Here is a 21,759-nt window from a genome sequence, read left to right on the forward strand (position 1 = left end):
TGAACCTATACCAGAGCCAGAACACTTCAGTCAAACATATAATTAGAAGCATAGCAAAAAAAGGGGAAAAAAAAAAAATCTGTCAACACAATGATTTCATAGGTTTGAATCTGTTGCTTACATATTTTATACCCTCAGCTGAAACTTTTCCAGACTGTCAATTTCTCTTGTAGAAAGATAGTTACTACAAAGAGAGTCTCTTCAACACTGATACCCTCTTTGACAGATCAACATAATGAGAAGCCCATGGTGCATCTGCCATCCTCGTAGCAAGATTAACAGAAACTGTCTATTTTGAAGTCCACAGTTTCAAACGAATTTAAATGAAACACACAGCTCTGAAAATCAATTTCATTCACTGGAGGTATTTACTAATACAATACTAATACAATAGACTTGCAGTGTTAGTTTCGTGACTGCAGAAAGCATACAATCCAAAACACTGATAAGAAAAATAAGATAATTTCTCTTAATTTATTAAGTAATTTATTATTACAGAACACTAAGAAGTTGTCTGTACTATTCTACATACATTTTATTGTCCAAAAAGGCAAACCAATCAAGGAATAAACCCCACTTAAAGCAGATAGAATGATTCAGCTTTGGCTGTAAAAAAAAAGACTAACTTAGTAAATGCTATGATTTCATGCAGCAGTAGTTTAGCCTCAAGATGCTCTATCAGATTCCTTCAAACATCCAGTTTTAGAGAAATATCCATAGTTTCTCACGTGGTTTTTACATGCATTCAGAAATTGAACTATTATAATTCTGTGAAGAACGTGCACTAATACCATTTTTCAAGACTTGAGTTTTTCAATTCTTTTTGCCTGATGATTGGAAAGAACCCCAATTTCTTAGTCAGAATGACCCTCTAACTTGACAACTTGTTTTAACTTGTACCTTCCCATAAGCCTTTTGAGAAGCAAACAGAACATGACCAACCCCTTACAGGACATTATCTGGCAGTTTCATTTCCATAAAGAACACATTTCAATAATTAGTCAGGGAAAAAATCCCATCCCTCCATATATAATCAAGTGGCTGTCAAACTCAGTATTTGCTCCAACTTCTCTTCCTCAAAAGAAATTTGTATGAATGCCAGTTCCACTCAGTTAAATCAACCTTTACTAGTAGAGTTTTGCATCATACACAGAAGGCAAAATTTTGAACTGCACAAAGAAGTAAATGTTTAGGTAATTCTGATTTCAAGTGATAAAGACTAAGGCTTCATTAAAGCTTTCTACTCATTTCTGTACACTTAAAATAAAACAGCACACTACTTACCTTTCTTCCTATTGCGCCATTCTGTTTTTTTGGTGGGGGAGGTTCAAAAATCCTCTGTTGTTGCTGAGGAGGAAGGGTAGAATACAATGGAATGATTTTGATGTCACCCACTTCAGGACCTAAGTCATCAATTTCACGTTTTATCCTCTTGCAGGCTTCATCAATCTCCTGCAAAACAACAACAGTGGTTGAAAGAACTCCAAAGGAAAGCTAATCCACTCTATGATAGAACATCTCATCACAATTGCACTATGCCTATACCCAGAAAAACAATTACAATAACTTCACTTAATAAAAAAACAAAAAATCCCAGGTGCTTGCCAAATTTCCAGTTAAATTTTCACGAAGCTCCCAGATGCCTCAGCTTCTTCCATTCTCTAATGAACAGCCTCATTTGCATGCAACATACTTTTTCTTTTAGTCATGTTTCCTAATTAATTCTCTACAAACTGTACTAAAATTGAAATCTCTCACCCTGGAATATTAAACTGCACTCATGACCTTTTCAATTTTCACAATCTACAAGAAATTGATGTGCAAGATATTTAAAATAAGCCAATTATGCTTCAATGTCACGTATCACTAATGCAATTACATGGAAGATTTGCTTCATTGTACCTAATGAGAACAAACACCTTTACAGTATAAACATGGATGCTCAGAACCAAACCTCTTAATCCAGTGCTTGAGATTTTGAAGTAAAATTAAATGGAATTCCATTTAAACAGCAGAACATACAGAGCAACAAACTCTGCAGACCATACAGATTTTCTCAGGCAGTTCTGACCTCAGTAAAGTACTGCACTTGCTATTGTTTCTTACACAAGAGTTCAATGCAGCCCACTTATAATTAAGTTGCAGTTTAAAACAAAAGATGCAAGTCAGCTATATATAGCCATATATATATGACAAAATGTAATAAAAATTAGGCCAAAAGAATATTACAATTCATTAACTTCATCTTAAAATTGCTAGTATAACTAATTAGTATAATTAAGAGGTACCCTATAATCAACTACTGATATTTCTAGTGAACCACTGATGGGAGGACAAAATCACTGTGACAAGAAAAACAGTAAGCAAGAACATGTCCACAACATATTCCAAGAACAGAGGCCAGATTTCCCTTACAATTAATTCATCAGCCTGGAGTTAAACAGTTAAACGCCTAGACTTTAACAGGAGCACATAAAACATCAGTTAATGTAAAGCCTCTGTAAAAATCACTGCTGTAAATTATAATTATGGAAACAAAAGCAGCTTCCTTCGTAGAAACCATAAAATTCAGGCAGAACGTAGAACAAACTTGACAGGATTTGGAGATCATCTTTGAGACTTCTCAGTTTTCAGCATAACTGCATTCAGCACATTTTGAAGAGGCTCACATAGTACAACACTCACGTTCTGTACTGATCAGTATATAATAAACAGAAGCACAGCAAAGCAATAGGTGCAAGGCCTACCTCTTCGATGTCAAAGTGTTCCTTAATAGCAAGCTTAATGCCTTCTAGCATTAGATTGCCCGTGTGAACGAACTGCACATATTTACAACAAAAACAACTTTCAATCAAAGGTGCATTTTGCCAACAAATCCAATATACCTTTCACAACCTAAGAGGCACACAAGAAACTGAGCTGGAATGCCCCCTACTGGTTCATTAACAAAGAATGAATTTATTTACATCGAAGCCAATACACAGAGTTCTTCTGACAAACCCTTCTAGAAAGTTCAATAGCCTCTCAGCGAGAAGTAAAAACCTAACATGGATGACACAATATACACAGCAGTTCAGTAAATTCATAATTTCACGTAACCATCCTTATGACAGAAGACTACATGTCAAAAATAAGTAGCCAACTAACTCAGCAGCTCAACTCTGCACATAGAGCCAAGTCTTCACAAGCTGCTACTGAACATCCATTAGAAATATAATAAGTAATCAGACTGTCTTACAAAAACATAAAAAGTTAAACACTAAATCTAGCACAGAGCTGAGCTCCTGATATGAAGATCAGGAAACCATTTCAAGAAATTTGAATATACTGCACTACACTGGAAAGATCAAATGTTGGACACCATGGACAGAATCAGCAGAAAATCATTCACACCAGAATCCCCCTGAAGAATCAAGTCACCAAGAGCCAGTGCCACTCGTGTAAAGGCGATACAGGAGAACCCTGTAGTACTGGACTTTAATAAAAAAACCAAACAAACTACCACTACTTCAACAGCCACAGAGATAGATACGCATCTCTCTCCTCCAGCTGTACCCACAAGCACTCTCCAACTCCTGCAAAGCACAACTGTTGTTTCTGTCAGAAAGCTTTCCAAAAAGCTGTCCCAAACCAGGCAGTCTTAAAGACATACGTAGTTAGAACAGTTTGGAGATACTGAGGATACAGCTGTCAGGTATGTTTGTACAACATGAAAGCATTTAAGTCTAACAGTATGACAGGTATGGTTGAACACACAACCCTAACTTCAATCCTCAGAGGGTTTAGCAAGTGTAATTCAACAGTCTCTATACGCAAGTATTGAAAGATTTTATTTTTAAAATAATTTTAATGCTTGCACATTGAGTCTGTTACAAAATCCCTTGAAAAGGAATTATTCCACCAACAAACATGTAAGATTTTTCTTCTTGGAGGGAAAAAAAGGGGAAGTACAGCAAACTTGCCTTACACTATGTCTGAAAAGCTCCTCAAAGAGCCCTGACAACTTCACCAGCTACTAGAGGACATCAGTGCACTGGCAGCAGGAACATGTATGGGATCGGGGAAACCAGTCCATATGGGAAGCAATGCTTTCCAGTGTTTTGTTTATAAAACAAAGCAAGAACACAGTGCTCAATTTCTTTTCAATTCATCAGAAGTGGAAGTACAGCCATCTGTATTTTCCACAAAACATGAAGTACGTTACTTATTCTTCTTGAATCTGACAAGATTTTTACTCCATCTTAACCCACTTTTCCAAAGAAGGCAGGCTGATGACTAGTGCCTAAGCAAGAAGAAACACAACAAAGAACACCGCCTTCAGATGCAGAAATTTTTATCCTTCTCACTGAAGCTATGCTTCCATGCAGGTAGAAATGCAAAGAGTCACCAAACAACAAGGAAAATCTCAATTTGATGCTTGTTGACAGAAAAAGTCCTGAATTCTCAGAAAGCCAGGACTGCAGCTTTATATGACATTCTGGAAATAGCAGTAACTGCCACTCACATCAAGTCGTCAACAAATTGAGAGCACAACGGTTTATTCTTCCTCTCACAGCTGATCAATACTTCCACAAACACACATGCAAAGGTACTACTAACTAACCAGAGAAAGCATTAGCTGCAGGTTAGTTACTCGAATGCTTAAGACAGCCTTTTCATAGTCTTTTTTTGTCACCCATCCATTTCATACTGCTCAGTACTGCTTGCATACCTTACCCCAAAGGATCACATCAACACCACTTCCTGCTTTCACAATACACAGAACAACTATTTACGCTGCAACAAGACAAATTAGGATGGTAGAGCTGAAATTCCTACCCTCAAGGAGCTAAATCCCTTCCCCAGCCCATCCAAGAGAAAATATAAAACCCTTTATAGTGCTTGAAGCATGGCAAGAGGATGGGGAAAAAAAAAAGGTGAATATCAAAAGAAAAGTTTCTTCAGCCCAGCAGAGGTGATCAAGGAAGACAACAAGAAGCCTTCAGTATTTAAAACTGAAAGGGTTCTAACTGATGTGGCTTAAACTCTGACTCACCAAAGGGCTTAATGAGTGATGAATTCCCAGTCCATATGACCCGCCCAGCATTGATTCCTATCAGCAAATACTAGAAGAAAGTAAGACTAAAAACACAAACAAAGCCTAATAATACTGTGGGGTTTTTTTTTGTTGCTGTTGTTTGTGGCAGCGGATGGTTTGGCTTGTTTCCTGGAAGATTCTACTTATGAAAGTCTAATCACAGAAAATCTTCTGGATATGACTTTTGGAGATATCTGTGCCAATTTAATTTAGAAATATATTGGTTCCTCAGGCTCTGCATCAGAACATAGTTAAGAGTAAGCAGTAAGTGAAGTACAACTACGTCCCCAGCTCCCCCACATTCTTCCAATACTGCATCTGCACTGTTAAGTGTATCACCTCACTACTCCAATATTCCCTAGCTCTGAATCAAGAAGGTTTTGAACATACAATTACCAGTTCACCTAAAAGGAGCTGTATAAAATTAACCACAGAAGGGATCAATTTTGCTTCTTATCAAGCAGAGAGCTATTCCACCCCTTCCCTCCACCTACTGCTGAAAATAGTCTTTACTATATTATTTAAACTGAATGATCACTAGAAAGTCATTCATTTTCTCCCCGATGGTATTTATGCAGTACAGAATGAGGCACACCTACTGAAGGCTTATAGGAGCACTTATGTATATTATGGAGTTAGAGCATCACACCACGAGCAGCAAGTTTGTGCTGAAAAAGTAGTTCTGCTGAAATGGTGGTTAAAAAAAAGTCTAAGAGGAAACCTGGAAAGACTGGTTGAATGAACTGTGAGTTCATGAGCTTAACAAATGAGTTAAGCTGCCCCCTCTAAGCTAGCAATCCTATCCAATAGTATGAATATCCTGCCCTTGTGTGCAGCACTCATCCACAATGCCATGGGCTGAGGCTTTACCTTGCACTGGAACTCAATAGCAGCTCCACCAAATGACCAAAGCTCCCCTGTGCCTCAAGTACCAGCAACCATCCTGGCTCAGTTGCTAACGTGACCATCCACACAATTTGCTGGTGAAGCTCCAGCTCATCTTAAGACTGAAACCATATATTATTAGCTTTCAAAAAAAACCCAATTTTACAGAAAGACTGCAACTAATGCTGCCACTTTAAGAACACTTAGTACAATCATCTATGAGCAGAAAAAAACACAGAAAAAATTGAACTATTCTGTAAACATGATTCTTTGGAACTTGATTTCAGAAGTGCTTCCTTCTTCAGTTGACACTGTACTGGAGGCCTACACAAAGAATCCCTAAACATCAAAAGAACTTCAGGACTGCTCCAGCTCTTGAAATCTTTTAAATAATTGCCAGCACAACTACAGCAGATCAGCTGATACACTACACAGTTAAGATACAGTTTCATCTTGGATAAATGAGCCAGTCAACTTTTAACCTTAAAGAAAACAAATGCAAAAAAAAAAAAAAAAAAAAATCAAATAAATTTTTTTTTTTGTAAAATAATGGGGGTGGAATACATAATTAAAAAAAAAAAAAAAAAACAGAAAGGCTCCACAAGCCAGAAATTTTTGTAGACACCTTAGGAATTCATAGAAGATGAAAGAATGACAGACAGGGTACAGCCAACCACATCTAGCTGTGATTTACAGAGTTCGTCTTTGTACTCAAGGGTACCTGAAACTTCATAAATTTCTTTCTTTCTGCCAAGGAATGAATGCAAACAGCTAAGATCAGAAATACTAAGATCAGAATAAGCAACAGCTACAATGACTGGTCCTCTGAAATTCACCATTCTAGAAGATGCTCACAGATTCAGAGAAACAAAACTTCGTAAAATACAAGAAATATAGGAGACAAGGAAGGAACAGTCTTACAAGGATAAAGTCAACACTTCACCAAAGCTGAGAACTCCCCTGTCAACAAGTTAACACTGAACTTGTCTCAGCATAACTGAATATTTTTCAACTTGTTTTATTGGAAATATCCAATGCTGGCATCTCAAATGAAAAGCAAGAAACTTCATGTGCCGTTAGCACTCGACCACAATTACTGGTATTACCCTTCTTCCAGTTTACAAACCTCAACTCATTCTACGTGAAGCTGAATAAGACAACCTGTGTTCACTGCAACCCACTACACATTAACCACCTTAATGCCACTCCGTCACTGCTGAGACTAAAGAAAGTTGTTAATTTTGCCTTCAATTTCCCCAGAAGAAAGTCTCTGTCACTTTGTTTCACAGTTTCAGTGATTCAGCAACCTGCAAAGAAAAAAGTGATCTCGAAAGCAGTCTATGTGATACCACACACACACTTTCCAGCTATTGCAAAGGAAAACTGTTAGCGATATAGAAATTATCCTCATCCAATTAAAGACTTACTTAAGATTTTGGTTTCTGACAGTTTGAACTGGGCCCAGCAATACAGTTTTCCCTGATAACTCCTGCTTCCGTCATCAACCTTGTCTTAACCACAATCCAGTTTATCACCTATATAAAAACCACTTCAGACTGTGGGAAGCCAAGATACCCTCTACCCTCTCCCTGCCTTAGACCACTGCGATTACCAACCTAAAGTCTTTTCAAAAGATATCAAAACAATTTACACCTGCATGCTTCAGACATCCCAAACTTCATTTAGCATTGAAGATCCATCTTTTAAATCAGGAATAAAATCATCTTGCAAGTAATTTTCCAAAATAAAAACAAGAACTACAGAACATTACTAGCTGGGAGAAAAAAAAAAAAAAACAACCAACCAAGAATACAACTGTAAGAGTTGAGCCACCGAGCCTACTGGATCTGAATCAAATAGCAGTACATACACCACACTTTCCAGCTCTATAAATTCTAACAGATTACGTCACTTCAGATCAAGCAGTAGTACTAGACTTCATTATGATACTCAAAGATGGACCTAAAAAGAGCCCCAAAACATCATGGATGAAGAGGACAGCATTTCAAAGCATTTCATCTTCTCCAAAGATGCTAAACCAGACTTCAACTTCACCCTAATTAGCTGAATTCACACCAACTCCAAGCAGAGCTGCTCCACTGTCATGGATACTTGGACTGGAGCACTCTATATAAAAAAAATAAAGAGAGTGGCTAAAAATGCAAGTTAATCAATTCAGTAAGACAATATAGGGACATCATTAGACATACTTATGCATAACTGTCTGCATGCATATCATATACAGAAGTTTTTCAAAACCACATGAATAACACCACTGTGTAAATTAACTGCAGAACTCAAAGAATTTATTCATACTATAGAACAGAGCCTCTCTCAAGTAGTAGTGAGTACTAAGGGATGAGTTCAGAGCCATTTACTCAATGTGAAATTAGAGTTATGCCAATAGAGTCATTAACACCTGAAGATTCTGCCCCACAAGAACAGCCAAAACTGTTGTATCGCATGGTTAAGATCAACATATAGCAGTTGATGAGTTGATGCAGTAGACGTTAACCAAAAATTTAAAGGATAATCCTTAGTTCCTCCTGAAAGGAGAAAGATCAATTTGATTAAGCACCCCGGTTAAAGACACCAAAATCCGCTAAAGAGCTGCACAGCATGGTTTAATTTTTATCACCACCAATTCCATTCACCTATTTAGAACAGTTGATTCATTAATTCTCCTATCTACCAACCAAACACCTCTAACCTGGACCTTGTAATCAAAACCATAACCAGCAGGCTTCAAAGCTATGGTCCTCCAATTTTTTCCGCTCTCCATGTTTTAACTTGCAGCAACGTTCTAAGTGGAAGAGGACTAATGCAAAAGCCCCGATTGGTCCTCTGAAAGAAAGTATTTTATTTCTGCCTCTAATGAAAGAGATTATCTGCCACAAGACTTTTTTAAATGGAATACCGTAAAACCGATCTAGCAGGCAACATACATGTATCTGTATAACCAGACCTACACAACAGACCTGTGTACCTTTAGCAGCACTGATTATCTGTGTAGTTTCTTTCACCAGTTAAGGCTGTCTAAGTTTAGATTACAACAAGACACAAAGCTCTTTAAACCATTTGAAGGATCTCTTCAAGACAAGCACCTGCAAGAACAATGAGCCAGAGGAAGGTATCCTGGAGAAGAGCAGAGACAAGGACAAAACAAAGAGGCTACAGGCTTAAAACAAAACAAAAATGCTGAGCAAATTGTCTGTTGAAATGAAAAGACTAGGCACAGTAAAAAAAAAAAAAAAAAAAAAAAAAAACCCACCTGAGAATTCCCATTAGCAGCATCTCCACTTCCAGAAAAGAGTAAAAACAAAAACCCCAGTTTTGCTAGCTGCATTTTTTTCCTCCCTATCAGAAATAGGGATTGTACATGATTCGATCGAATCAATTTTTCACAAGGCCTAATTTTTATCTTTTTCACGTTTTCCTCCATCAGTCTACTAGATATTCAAAAGAATGTAAAAACAGATTAATAAAAATATACAGTTTACACCGGACAAAAGATTTAAGATTTCCACAAAATTATTTCTTGCAGTTCAGCTTAAGCATTTTTGTAAAATCTTTCACAAGTCACCAAGTACATTTCTGAGATATAACTCCCACCATTTGTGGTACAGAACAACCATGATGTAAAAATCAAAGCTATTCATAGAGGGGAAGAAAGAAACATTTTTATTACAACTAGTTCTGAGAGCTCTCAGCATCAGAAGCAAAGCGGGAACTCTTTCCTTACGTTGTACCACACATATCCACAAGTGAACAAACTACATTCTCAGTCAAATCCCCCATGCTACCAAATACCCAGATGTTTTGAGTTCTTTTCAGTACAAACCTGGGTTTTACATGCTGTTTCTATTTCAGAAACAAACGACTAAGATGAAAACTTTTACTTTACAGACATCTCGCATTCATTTCAAGTACTTAACTGCAACGTATGGCAAGCAGAGTTCCTCACACCACATCCGAACAATAAAGCAAACTAAACATTTCCACCTGATAGAGCCATTCTAAACAGTTTCTGCATGAAACAGTGTGTGGAAAAAGGAAAAAAAAATACCTCCTGTCCAGTAAGAAACAGTAGAAGATCTCCTTCCTCTTCTTCACACATGTGAATCTGGATCACTGTTCGAATGGCAGCCTCAAGGTAATCCCTTTCTGGTTCTGGAGTATAGAATATCTCCACAGGATGGGTGCGACCCGGAATAGTTAGAAGAGGACAGTTATCAAAGTAGATCTGAAACTTGCCAGCATCTAAAGTAGCACTCATAACTATGACCTGTAGGTTTAGACAACAAAAAAGTTACCTCAAAGGTTGACAAGAACCTGTGAAATGTTACATGTATAAAATACAGTAGCAGGAAATGAAACTCCATTCCAGCCATGATTTAAGTATGCTTTTATCACTTCAATACAGCACCTTTATTTCCAGGTCAAAAAACCCATCCTAATCAAATACAGAATGGTACAGATGTAACTGTGCCTTCCCAGTATTTTCTTTAATACAAACTGCACTAAGCCCTTCCTAGCATTGTCTTTCTAATACAGCTGACCATTAACAGATCAAAAAGCCTGTTGATCTATGTCAATTGATTATTTTTCTTTATAATTAGCTAGTGGTAAACACACAGACACTCCAGAGTGATTAAACACAATGTTGCTAGGCTTCATCATTACTGACCTTCAAATCAGCTCTCTGTCTTACAACTTCTTTCAGCACTCCCATCAAAATATCCGTAGCCAGTGTTCTCTCATGGGCCTCATCAAGAATTATAACGCCATAGCGCTCCAGCAAAGGATCGTTCATTGCTTCACGAAGTAACATACCATCAGTCATATACCTGAATACAAAGACAATTTCTATTTATTAAATCTGATCTATAAAGAATCTTCTTTCTTATTATTCACTAGATTGCTTGAAGAAAGCCCTTATAAACCTTATTTTTAGAACGGAAGCATTAGTAAACTATTTCCAGCATAGCAACAAATCCATTTACATTTTCAGATAGAAGTTACCAAAGGGCGTACAAATGAAATCTGGCAGTAGAGACACAGTACAGACTAAGCTTTAAAAATGAAAGTCAACAAGTTTTGGCAACATTTATGAGTAGTTTTAATACTACTACTGGCAAGCTTCCAGATCTACAATTAAAGACTGGAAAATAAAGGAAAAAAAAAAAATACAACTCAAATCCTAGAAACACTATTCCTGCAACAGTTTCATTTTTAGCTGACCATTCCGAATGTGATCTGCAAACCATATATTCAGTGAGCTCGGTTTCACCTACAAAGCACTGATATCTAGAACAGCTGACAAAAAAAAAAAACAAGAGCATACTCAAACTTCAGTTATGTGCCCTAGATTTAAGCATAGATGAGTCCTGAAGCTCACTAGTACCTCTACTTACTAATGAAGTAAACTCAAACTTCACCAGAATTATTTTGGGTATGAAGTTACCACTGATAGAAGTCAGCTCAACACACAACTTTCCTTTAAGAACAACCCATTTTCAAGTCTATTCCACACCCTGCAGCCTATATTTCGTTCATCTGACACTACAGCTCCTATCTCTTTTCCACTCACTACTACTTCCTCATTATTCCTTTCAAAACTTTGCTAACACCCTGCACAGGGTCCCTTATTGGACAGCCACCATACTTACTTGAGAATAGTTTTTGCACTACTGCAGTCTTCAAATCGAATGGAGTAACCAACCTCCTGGCCCAGCATTACATCCATCTCATCAGCAACCCTCTGCGCCACACTCATGGCAGCCACTCTCCTCGGCTGGGTACATGCTACTCCCCTCTTTGGTCCAGGTAACGAGCGCATGTAGTCAACACACCATTGAGGGATCTGTCAAGAAAAAAAATTCTGTTTCAGCCACAGTTTTAATAGCCAGATGCAACATATATAACAGAGTAGTTATTTCAAGTAAACATATTTATAATTCCACTGAGGTGACAACTGGGCATTCAGAACTGTCCAGACTAGGGAAGCAGACAGACTAGTTAGATTCAACAATTAAGTAAACCACGCTTCCTTAAGCGAACATGTAACCATCTCTCAAGTTATCAAGGAAATAAACAGGCTCACAGTACCTCTGTTAGTGCAGTAGCTTACACTGATAGTTAGTGCAGTAGCTTACACTGATAGTTAGTGCAGTAGCTTACACTGATAGTTAGCAGCAGCCATCATGCTCAAAAGCAAAAGATTAAAGCTAACATGCAGGACTGAGATCAATAGCACAGTCAGGTGCCTTAAGTTTTACAGTAAACAAGTTATACTTCGTGTCTTAAAAAAAAAAAAACTGCTTATTAATGTAGATTAAACAAAAATATTTTAATTATATAAAACCTGGCTACCCAGAGATCATGACAAATAAACAAGTTACACTCATTTGGTTAACTCCTGTTCTTTGACATTGTTATAAACAGATATGAAATCCTGGTGTTTCAGTTCCTATAACAACATGCTTTGCTTATTTGTCAGGCACTGGTTTTCCAGGAAAGCAGGAATAATAAACAGCTTTACTCAGAAGAATTTGTAAGGTCAGTAGAAGCTTGAAGAAAATTTAATATTAACATGTTCCATGTGGTGTTTTATGAGGAGACAACTTCCAGTCCTAAGTCTCCAGATGACATAAAATCTACTCCTCCTTCCTAATTGATTTTAAAAGTACTCTAAAAAGCTCACAATTACAGGGAAAAAAAGGGTCACCATTCGTGCAGTGAACCAATACAGAGCAGTAGAACAAGCTGTGTAATTTTAAGTAACACAGGCAGATTTTTCTTCTCAAATACTGTATTTCTGCAGCAAAATGGAAATAATTGAATATATGTATAACAGACAACTGTAGACTAATGAAAAGCTGTTTTTTCTCTTAAAAGGGAAAACATATCCCCCATCTTAAGTACAAAAAACAAAAAGAAAGCAAAGATTAACAACTCCGAACAAACAAATGCAAGTAGGAAATTCTATTCAAAACTAAAAATAGCAACAGCTCATGAATACTGAAGACATGAATCTGGAACCCTACCCAGTAGCACAAACACACTTCCCAGGAGTGGAGCGTAGGAAAATGAAGCTGCTTCTCAAGTGACCAGTAAAAACTCAACTCTGAATGAGGTGAAGCTTCTCAACTTTAAACAGAGCCATTCCAGACATCAGCTTTAAAGCAGATTTCTCAGGACACAGTAAAGGGAAGTAAGTAATTTAGAGGCCATTTTCCAGGAAACAACAAAACCTGCAACACTGGTATCACATGAAAGACAAAGCCTACATGGATTTCAACGCATTAATGTGATTTAAAAGATCACCAGAATATCCTGCTTTAGAAAAGACAAAGGACCATGATATCCATTTTCTATTTCTGATGACCACTTTTGGGAATATGAAACGGCTTCCATCATCTAGATCTTACAGAACATAAAGTTAACTTCACTGATGCAAAAAAACTACCTATAAAAATCCTAAATTTTCTTAATTAAAAAAAAAAAAAAAAAATGATAAGCAGCTCTCAACCTCAATGACTTCAATACAAAGACTTTCAAAGATAACCACCACCAAAAAAACAAAAAGGCAGAGACAAACACAGAGGCCTGCAGTGAAGATTGTTCAAGTCTATTTTCGAGCCAAAAGCCACATTTTTTTAAAAAAAGAATGCAAGACAGGAATGGGAAGAGCACTGTTTTTCTGCCTGTTCCAAGATACTTCAATCCAGTGAGCTTTCTGTTAAAAGTTACAGTAGGATTCCAATTTTCATTGGTCAATAATGGAGTCCACTCAAGCCAGCTCTCTTGTACGCTACAAGGACAGCAGGAGATAAAGCCATGCTCAGAATAATGCCGCTTCTACATTTCCAGAGCCTTAATGGAAAAAACTTAATGGAAAGTGGCTTCCTTGTTATGGAAAACATCCTATGCCTTATAGTTAAAACTCTCAGTAAAAGCAGACGCTACCCTACTATACTATCTAAAGAATACATTTAAATTATTGCAGCAGGACCACAAATAATCTCACACTTAAAAGGGAATGTACATTGCAAACAGCATATTTAACTTCTCTAAATGAGATTCAACTCATCCATTCCATAATTACAAAACTGAACTTAGTCTGAGAATGTTTAAAGAAAACAATTTAGAAGCTTAAGATTAAATTACAAAGCAAGTCAAGGCAAATACTGGAGAGATGAACAATTAGTGGCCTACATAAAATACACTTTAGTTTAATGTGGAGTTGGGGTTGCTTTTTTTTTTTTTTTTTAATTTAAAATAAGTTTGTGGAAAAGGCTTTCATAGAAAATTCCCATTTCTTCCTATTAGTTCCACTGCCAGAGCCTAACTTTATCAAACCTGGGGCTTATCAAGACTGAAGCAAAAAAACAGGATTTACGAAGGGGGGGGGAAGGACTTGCCAAATGGCAGCTCACTCAGAAGTCCTGCAACTACTACAGCCTCTTTGCCATGAAAGTTAAGAATCACTTTGGAAGGACAATTCCCACAAGATTTCCATGGATGCTAAGTTTCTACCAGAAAAGCTAAGTAGCTCGTGTACATATTTCATTTGAATATTTAAGCACAGAATATTGTGTGCTATGATCAATGTGAGGAGATGGAAGCAAGACAATCATTCATCAAATTGTTTAGGACTTAAGCATTAAGAATGCAACACTATCACATTCAAAGCAACAGTTTCCCTAATTGACAGCAGGTCGTTTTCAGTGATACATTCCTACAGAGGGACTCAGAAGATCAGCAGCCTCACAAGGCCAGGATTCATAGGAAGCACCGAAGACTCCAAGTTAATTTATGTGCTTTTGATAACCTAAGTCCCACTTTTAAGAAAGATGCATGGGGTTTCTTAAGTCTTTTCCATAAATTAGAGGTAAAGCAGTAACACAATTCAACAGCTGATGCATCTTTTTTTTAAAAAAAAAAAAAAAAAAAAAAAAAAAGCAGCAACACAAAACATCACAACATTCAAGCATATAGATCTAAAAGGTATTCACTGTACTGTGTCCTTCACATTTTCCAGACTACCAAATTTTATAATAAAAAATTTTTTTAGGACTCACAGTAAGTTAGCTATAATCCATTTTATGAAGATTAGAATGTATCCTTCAGTTTCTAACTGTCTTAGATGAAAGGCATTCATCAGATTATAGAACAAAGCTCTTTTTAACATCATTTTCCCACAAATATTTTAAACATCACACCAGAGAACAGTTCAAGACTTGAGCAAGTTCGTCCTGCTATAAACACAACACAGCATGCCTTTCCTTGTGTCCTCCCCATTTTCCCAATCCCCCAAACTCTTAAGGGCTGGTGAAGCTCTGCATCTCTGTTGTCACTGAGGAAGACATCAAATCAGGACCTGATATTCCCACTAAGTTCATACCTGTAGCACTGCATTTCACAAAACACTAACGTGATCTTATTTTTGCAACGTTTTTCCTACTTTTAAGCAACCGTCTACATAAACAGCTAAAGGGATAAAAACTTGAAGCCAACACCTCAGTTTGTAGATCAGTACACTTCTGTCTAACAGTTAAAAAAAAAAAAAAACCTATCTTCATTTCCCAAACATGTTATTACCAGAGAGCCTACAAAAGATAAGGCCAGAGAACACAACTAGGTTAAAACAAGGGAAGGCAAAAGATTCTCCTCAAGTATTTCTGTATTCATTGAGCAAATCAAACATTCATCAAATAAGTTTTGCTTGTTATTTATGAGGTGTTTTGCACAATGATTTTCAAAGAAACCAAACGAAGTTCCAACCCCCTCACTTAGCAACCATCTCAACCTTTAAGAATTCCACAGTAAGTGGAGAAAGAAAGGCAGCTCTGGGGTGATCTCATTGCAGCCTTTCAATGCCTAAGGGAAACCTACAGACAGGAGGGGAATCAACCCTTTGAAAGGGTTGATAACTGCAAGACAAGGGGAAATGGTTTTAAGTTGAGAGAGAGGAGATTTAGGTTGGATGTCAGGGGGAAATTATTTACAGAGAGAGTGGTGAGGTGCTGGAACAGGCTGCCCTGAGAGGCTGTGGATGCCCCGTCCCTGGAGGTGTTCAAGGTCAGGTTGGATGGGGCCCTGGGCAGCCTGGTCTAGTATTAAATGGGGAGGTTGGTGGCCCTGCCTGTGGCAGTGGGGTTGGAGATTCATGATCCTTGAGGTCCCTTCCAACCCTGGCCATTCTGTGGTTCTGCAAGTGCAAGTAAGAACCCACCTGTGTTGTTTTACCAGACCCAGTCTCTCCAACCAGCACAAATGACTGATGCCTAATCAAAATATCCGTGAATCTTTCTTTATATTCCCAGACAGGAAGCTGTAGTCGTTTCTTCAGTATGTCATAATAACGAGGTGTATGTGGTAGATTTGTGAAAGGGTTAATACTGTGTGGAATCATTGCTGGCTTCATAGGTGGTAACCCAGCAGCAATGAGCGTAGAGTTAGATGCAGCTCGCAGCTCCTTTTCCTTCTCCCTTTCTCTGTCACGATCTCTGTCTCTGTCACGATCCCTGTCACGATCTTTCCGGTCATCACGGTCCCTGTCTCGATCGCGATCCTTCCTAAAATGAGTTAGGAAAGAGCAGAAAATTAGATACTTCTATATTTAAATGTTATGAGGAAATTTGAGCACAAATTGGTTTTAAACATCTCTAATACAAAGCGAATATAAACCAAATACTTCAGTGATTCCTTCCAACAGTTCTCTGGAGTACAAACAAAGCGCAACCATTTACATTTCTAATACTGTGCATTAATCACCATACACAATTACTGCCAGTTCCTCTTGTCATAAGCAAGACTATGGAGAGCACCATCTTGACCCTCTTCATTTAATAGTTATTAGCAACCTGCTACGTATTCTAGACTTCTCACAACTCCTCCTGCAAGTGCACAAAAATATGACCATTAATACTCTTCTTGCCTAGTTAACAAAAGAATTAGGCCAACCACAGAAACAGATGAGAAACGAGCCCTGAAAAAGTTTGATCCTAATACGCCAGAACTACTTTGAAACTTCAAAAAAATACTTTCTCTTTCACAACTCTTCCATACAATTTTAACTCAACTCTGACTGTTGAGTTAGAAACTTAGACCCAAAACTAATAACACATTTACCCAAAGAACTGCAGGCACGTTTCCAACAAAAATCCAAAACATATCATGATTTAGCACTTTGAAGTAAGATCCACTTTACCAATAGAGAAATTGCATTTTTAAATCACATTTTAAACCACTACAATAAAAAACATTATTGGCACTTTTATCTGTGAAACTTTTGAGCTAGATCTAGAGTAGAGTAATAAGCAAATTTCTAGCTAGAGTAAATTAAATGGACAGCAAGTGTGAACCAAACTGGAACTGTTACTCCCCAGTCACTGTTATCTCATTAACTCCTCCAGCTGTTCACTGGAACCAGAAAAGGAACCTATCAAGTTCTATCTACATTTCATAAGTCAAAAAGTCTACTTAAAGGTCAACCAAGAGAGTTGATTCTCTGTTTCAAGCATTTAAGAACAATATGAAAGAGGGGCTCAGATGTCAGCACAGAAAAAAAACAGACCACACATCACATCCTCAAATCTAATCGTTGATATTCTTTTTGAATAGTATTATTTTCCTGAAAAATGTCTCTCAGCTTTCCACTATCACTGAAATCTAGCATGCACACCAGATGTCTTGCATCAAAACAAGGGACAGGTAGAATGACAGTTACACTGCCAAGTGTTTTCACTAAAATTTCTGGCAGTTCCTTCATTAAGAAAATGTCACATTTAAGTCACTCCTCATCTCTGCACTTAACAGACTGACCATAAACCCTAAACCAAACAACTAATGTAAAAGAATCAGAACTTAATTGCATTCGTCTTGTCCATGAAGTTCATAACGATCTTCATAAATGGGAAGAGTTTGCTGGTGATCGTGGGTTCTGTTGGGTAATTTATTTGTTCATTGGATTTTTGTTCTCATTTGAGGTTGCCTGATTTGCTACCTGAACTCCTTATGCCCACTCATACAACACAAATTGATGAAAAAACAGTAAAAATTACTTAGAGCACATAAAACTGCAAATGGAAAAGAAATAAGGTTAAGCCACTATTCATCACAACAGAAGTCTAAGCAAATCTAACATCAGTGATATGCATTTTCGCCTCTACTAAGGCAACACAACAATAGCTGTTTGCAGTCTGTGCAAACAAAAGCAGTTTAATAGACATTGCTGCTCTTTACATAAGAAAACAAAATCAGTGAAAATGATACCATCACACTAACACAGCAAATGCAATGTCACAACACCAAACAAATATGCTTAGAAAAAAAATCTATCAGGCTTTAAATTGTGTGTATGCAACTTGCACAACAGCACCGTAACAGATTTTCAAACAATTTCCATCTTTCCCAGAAGTCTTTTTCTTCACAGAATACTTCAAGACAGGTAGATAACAGACATGGTGTCAGGCTACTAAGGCTGCAAACCTACAGCATCACTGCCATGCAGGGTTCCACACACTGATACAGACCTCAATCGAAAAAGAACATACAACAACTCAATATAATTTTACATTGTAGCCAGGTGATCCATGTTGAAGGCAAGGTATGCTGCTATTCTGTACACAATGTGGTATCTATTCAAGGAGTTAATTCAGCTTAATCCAGTTCCAAAACCGATTAAATTTCATAAAGCCACACTGTGCAGAATATGACAAGAATACACATGTTGGTAACAAGAATCTGTGCATCTCAGCCTTCTGTATGATGGAAAATCTACCAACCCTTACATAAGCCAGGACAATGAAAGATGAGTAGTGTGCTTTGTGCTAAATGAACTAAGATCTCAAGGAATACTAGAAATAAATTCAACAAGTCCACTGTGACCAACTCTTAGTCCTATGCCATTTAAAGCTTTTATTAGCAGATGAGGAAAGGACAAAGGGACACAAATCCTGCACCTGTGTAGGTTTTAGGGGCAATAAGGTCCAGAGACCTCTACATAAGAATTTTGTACCACTGTTGAGCACTGATAGCAATTTTTAGGAAATGTCAAAGTTCTGAATGGCAGAAAAAACAATGTCAAATTATAAAACTTTCAGAAATACAAAACCCATCAGTCCCCAACAGACTTTTCATTATCCATACAACCAAAACATACCAGTTGAAACATTCTAGTAACACACAATTTTGACATCACCATTTGAAAATTTCACAAAAATCCATGGATAACAGAAAGTGAATTTGCACGACTTTTCCGTATACACAAAGGAGTTATATCAACTTCTGGCAAATGAGGAGAAGATGCAGTAGAGGAAATAAGCAGCTCAACTCATTTAAGAAAAAAAGATTACGGTGCTCCTATATGCAGGGATTAGGTGGTCAATAAAAAGCATTCTTTTCTCTTTAGCAGAGAAAAATGCATTACACTTGTGGCTGTAAACTGGAGTTGCACAAACTCACCCTTAGAAAAAAAGGCAAGTTGTGCATCAAGACTGTTCATCAATAAACGCCAACTGTTGTGGCAGACTTTCAGCTCCTGCAAGCTCTGGGAGCAGGAATAAGCATTTTTCTCAGAGCAACTCTCTCACCTAAACAATGCTGCTGAGTTTCAGGAAGGAGCAGATTCAGGATGGGTTCTGTGCTTCCCAAGAAGGGCAGGACAGATAAGTACAACCCTCCTTCCTGAGCCTTCAGAACACTGCAGCCTTCGGGGGCCCTTCACTCCCAAACCAAGACTAGGGAATATAAAATACAAAAAGACTGCACTAAAACAGCAACGGCACATCATCTGTGTTCCCACCGCTCGATGAAAGACCGCTAAAGCTGGTGCATCGAGTCCTAAAACGAACTTGGGCAAAACAAAGAAACCTCCTCCCTCCTTGACACCCTGCCCCAACCCCACCTGGCACTGCCTCCTCACGAGGCGCATCCCCGCCGGGCACCCGGCGCAGGCAGCTAACAAAGGAGTAGCGTTCCCACCCGCTCAGGCACTGAACAGGCGCTACCTCACGCTGACCCCTTGGATCACGTTTACCACAGAAAAAAAACGACAGAAAGGCACCAAAAAGGAGACGCGGAGAAGGAGATACCGGTGGGCCGCACACAAAGCCCCATGGGTGCGCGCCAAGCCGCTCCGCCCCACCGCCCCCGGCCCAACCAGGCCCGCGGCCCCTCCTTCCCCTCCCCGCCCGTTCCCCACCGCCGCCATCCGCCTCCCCCATTCGCAAGGCCGAGGCCGGGCCCAGGCCCTGAGCTGGGCCGCACCCGGGCCTCGCCGCTCCCATCCCTTCCCGCCGCTCTGCACGGCGGAGGCCCCGTCCAGCAGGGAGCGGCCTGGGCCCAGAATGGGCAGCGGATTACGCGGGGTCGGCGCCGATCTCCCGCCCGCCGCGGGCCGCGCTGCCCCTTACCCGTCAGAGCGCTTCTTGCTGGAGCTGTAATCGTCGCCCAGATCTAAGCGGTGCCGTTTGGACATGACGGCGGCCGGAGTGGCGGAGGACCGCTGGGTACAGCGGGGCCGGGTACGGCGGGACGCGCTCTCCGCTCCTCGAGCAGCAGCAACGGCAGCGGCGCCGCGAGGCCAGGCGCAGCCACTAAAATGGCGGCCGGAAGGAAGCGCCGGGGCTGCGCGAGCCGCTGCCGCGCGCGCGCACGGGAGTGAGCTCGGCGAAGCCGCCGCTCGGCCCCGCCCCGCGTGTTCCAACGGCTGCGGGCGGGCCAGCCCCATGGTGGGCGGTTAGGTCGAGGTGTGTTCGGGGTGCTGTCTTAGAGGCGGGGGAAACTCGTCTCCGCAGTCCGTTCCGTTCCCCTGGACAGGCAGGCACTAGAAAGGGAGTTTCCACGGTGGAAGTTAAGAGCAGGATACTGCTGGCGCGTAGTTTTTGTGGGCCGTTGCATACTTCCGTGGGTGTAGAAAAAGGCAATCCTTCACAAGTCATCTGAAGCAGCAGAAACGAGAAAATCAGTGACATTCAGACTACAGGCTCTAAAGGCACGTGCATTTAGGATCGCTAGCACAAGGGAAGCCCACGTCCCTAGCACCGACAGGCATGGCTGCTGCTATTACATCAAAGTTCTCCAGGTGTGAACGCAAACTGGTGTTTAGTAACACAACTGCTGAGGTGCGCGAGACACGTGAGCTAAAAGTGCTGTTTTCTCAATACAGTTAGCAGGTTTTGCTTGTACACTGATGCTTTATTTTCACATTTCCAGCAGAAATCTATGGCTCAGGCTGGCTCCAACAAACCTGTCTTCAGGGTTGTTTCTGTGTCCTGACCTGTGTTCCTCATCTCCAGCCTCCCCCATCACCATCCAGGAGCTGGGTTAACCCATCCGCGCAAGCTGTGTTTGTCCCATGACTGTAGGCAGAGATGAGGTTGAGCAGGAGAAGATGAAGTCATAAACGAGATATCCCTAAATGAGATGCCCTGAATGAAAGGGATGTGGGCTGCTTCACCACTGATAGGAGCACTCTTATTCCTAGGCAGACCCCTGTGCTCTCACAACTAGTTCCTTCAGCTGTTTCTCCTCTAAGTCTTAGCAGCTGCCTTGCTTTCCAAAACAGTCACTTGATAATGCAGCATAGCTCATAAAAGGCAATCTTTTTAGAGCTTCTGGAAAGGACATTTCTTGATGCTTATCTACTGTTGGACATTCTCTTCTCTGTTCCTCCCTGCTTTCCCAGTATATTTCATGCTTTCTCAGTGCTGCAGTAGTGGTTTAAATTGATATCTTAGATAAGATAGGAATGAGACCTACTACCATAATATTAACCTATCTGTTCATAT

At 39.4% G+C, this 21,759-nt stretch overlaps 1 protein-coding gene across 1 annotated transcript in view; it reads right to left on the bottom strand.

Annotated features, from left to right (window-relative positions):
* The window catches only part of DHX15 (DEAH-box helicase 15), a 41,027-nt gene extending 20,488 nt beyond the window's left edge, over positions 1 to 20,539 (bottom strand). The window contains exons 1-6 of the mRNA XM_042811589.1: positions 20,383 to 20,539; positions 16,200 to 16,542; positions 11,632 to 11,825; positions 10,650 to 10,809; positions 10,029 to 10,247; positions 1,285 to 1,452 (exon numbers count right to left, since the gene is read on the bottom strand). Coding sequence (XP_042667523.1) covers positions 1,285 to 1,452; positions 10,029 to 10,247; positions 10,650 to 10,809; positions 11,632 to 11,825; positions 16,200 to 16,542; positions 20,383 to 20,447 — 1,149 coding nt within the window. The 5' untranslated portion in view covers positions 20,448 to 20,539. The remainder of the gene's footprint in view (positions 1 to 1,284; positions 1,453 to 10,028; positions 10,248 to 10,649; positions 10,810 to 11,631; positions 11,826 to 16,199; positions 16,543 to 20,382) is intronic.
* Positions 20,540 to 21,759: the final 1,220 nt, after the last annotated feature.

Source organism: Centrocercus urophasianus, unplaced genomic scaffold, assembly GCF_019232065.1.
Source record: "Centrocercus urophasianus isolate 14NV4802_14NV808 unplaced genomic scaffold, USGS_Curo_1.0 seq_13, whole genome shotgun sequence".
NCBI classification, from domain to species: Eukaryota; Metazoa; Chordata; class Aves; order Galliformes; family Phasianidae; genus Centrocercus; species Centrocercus urophasianus.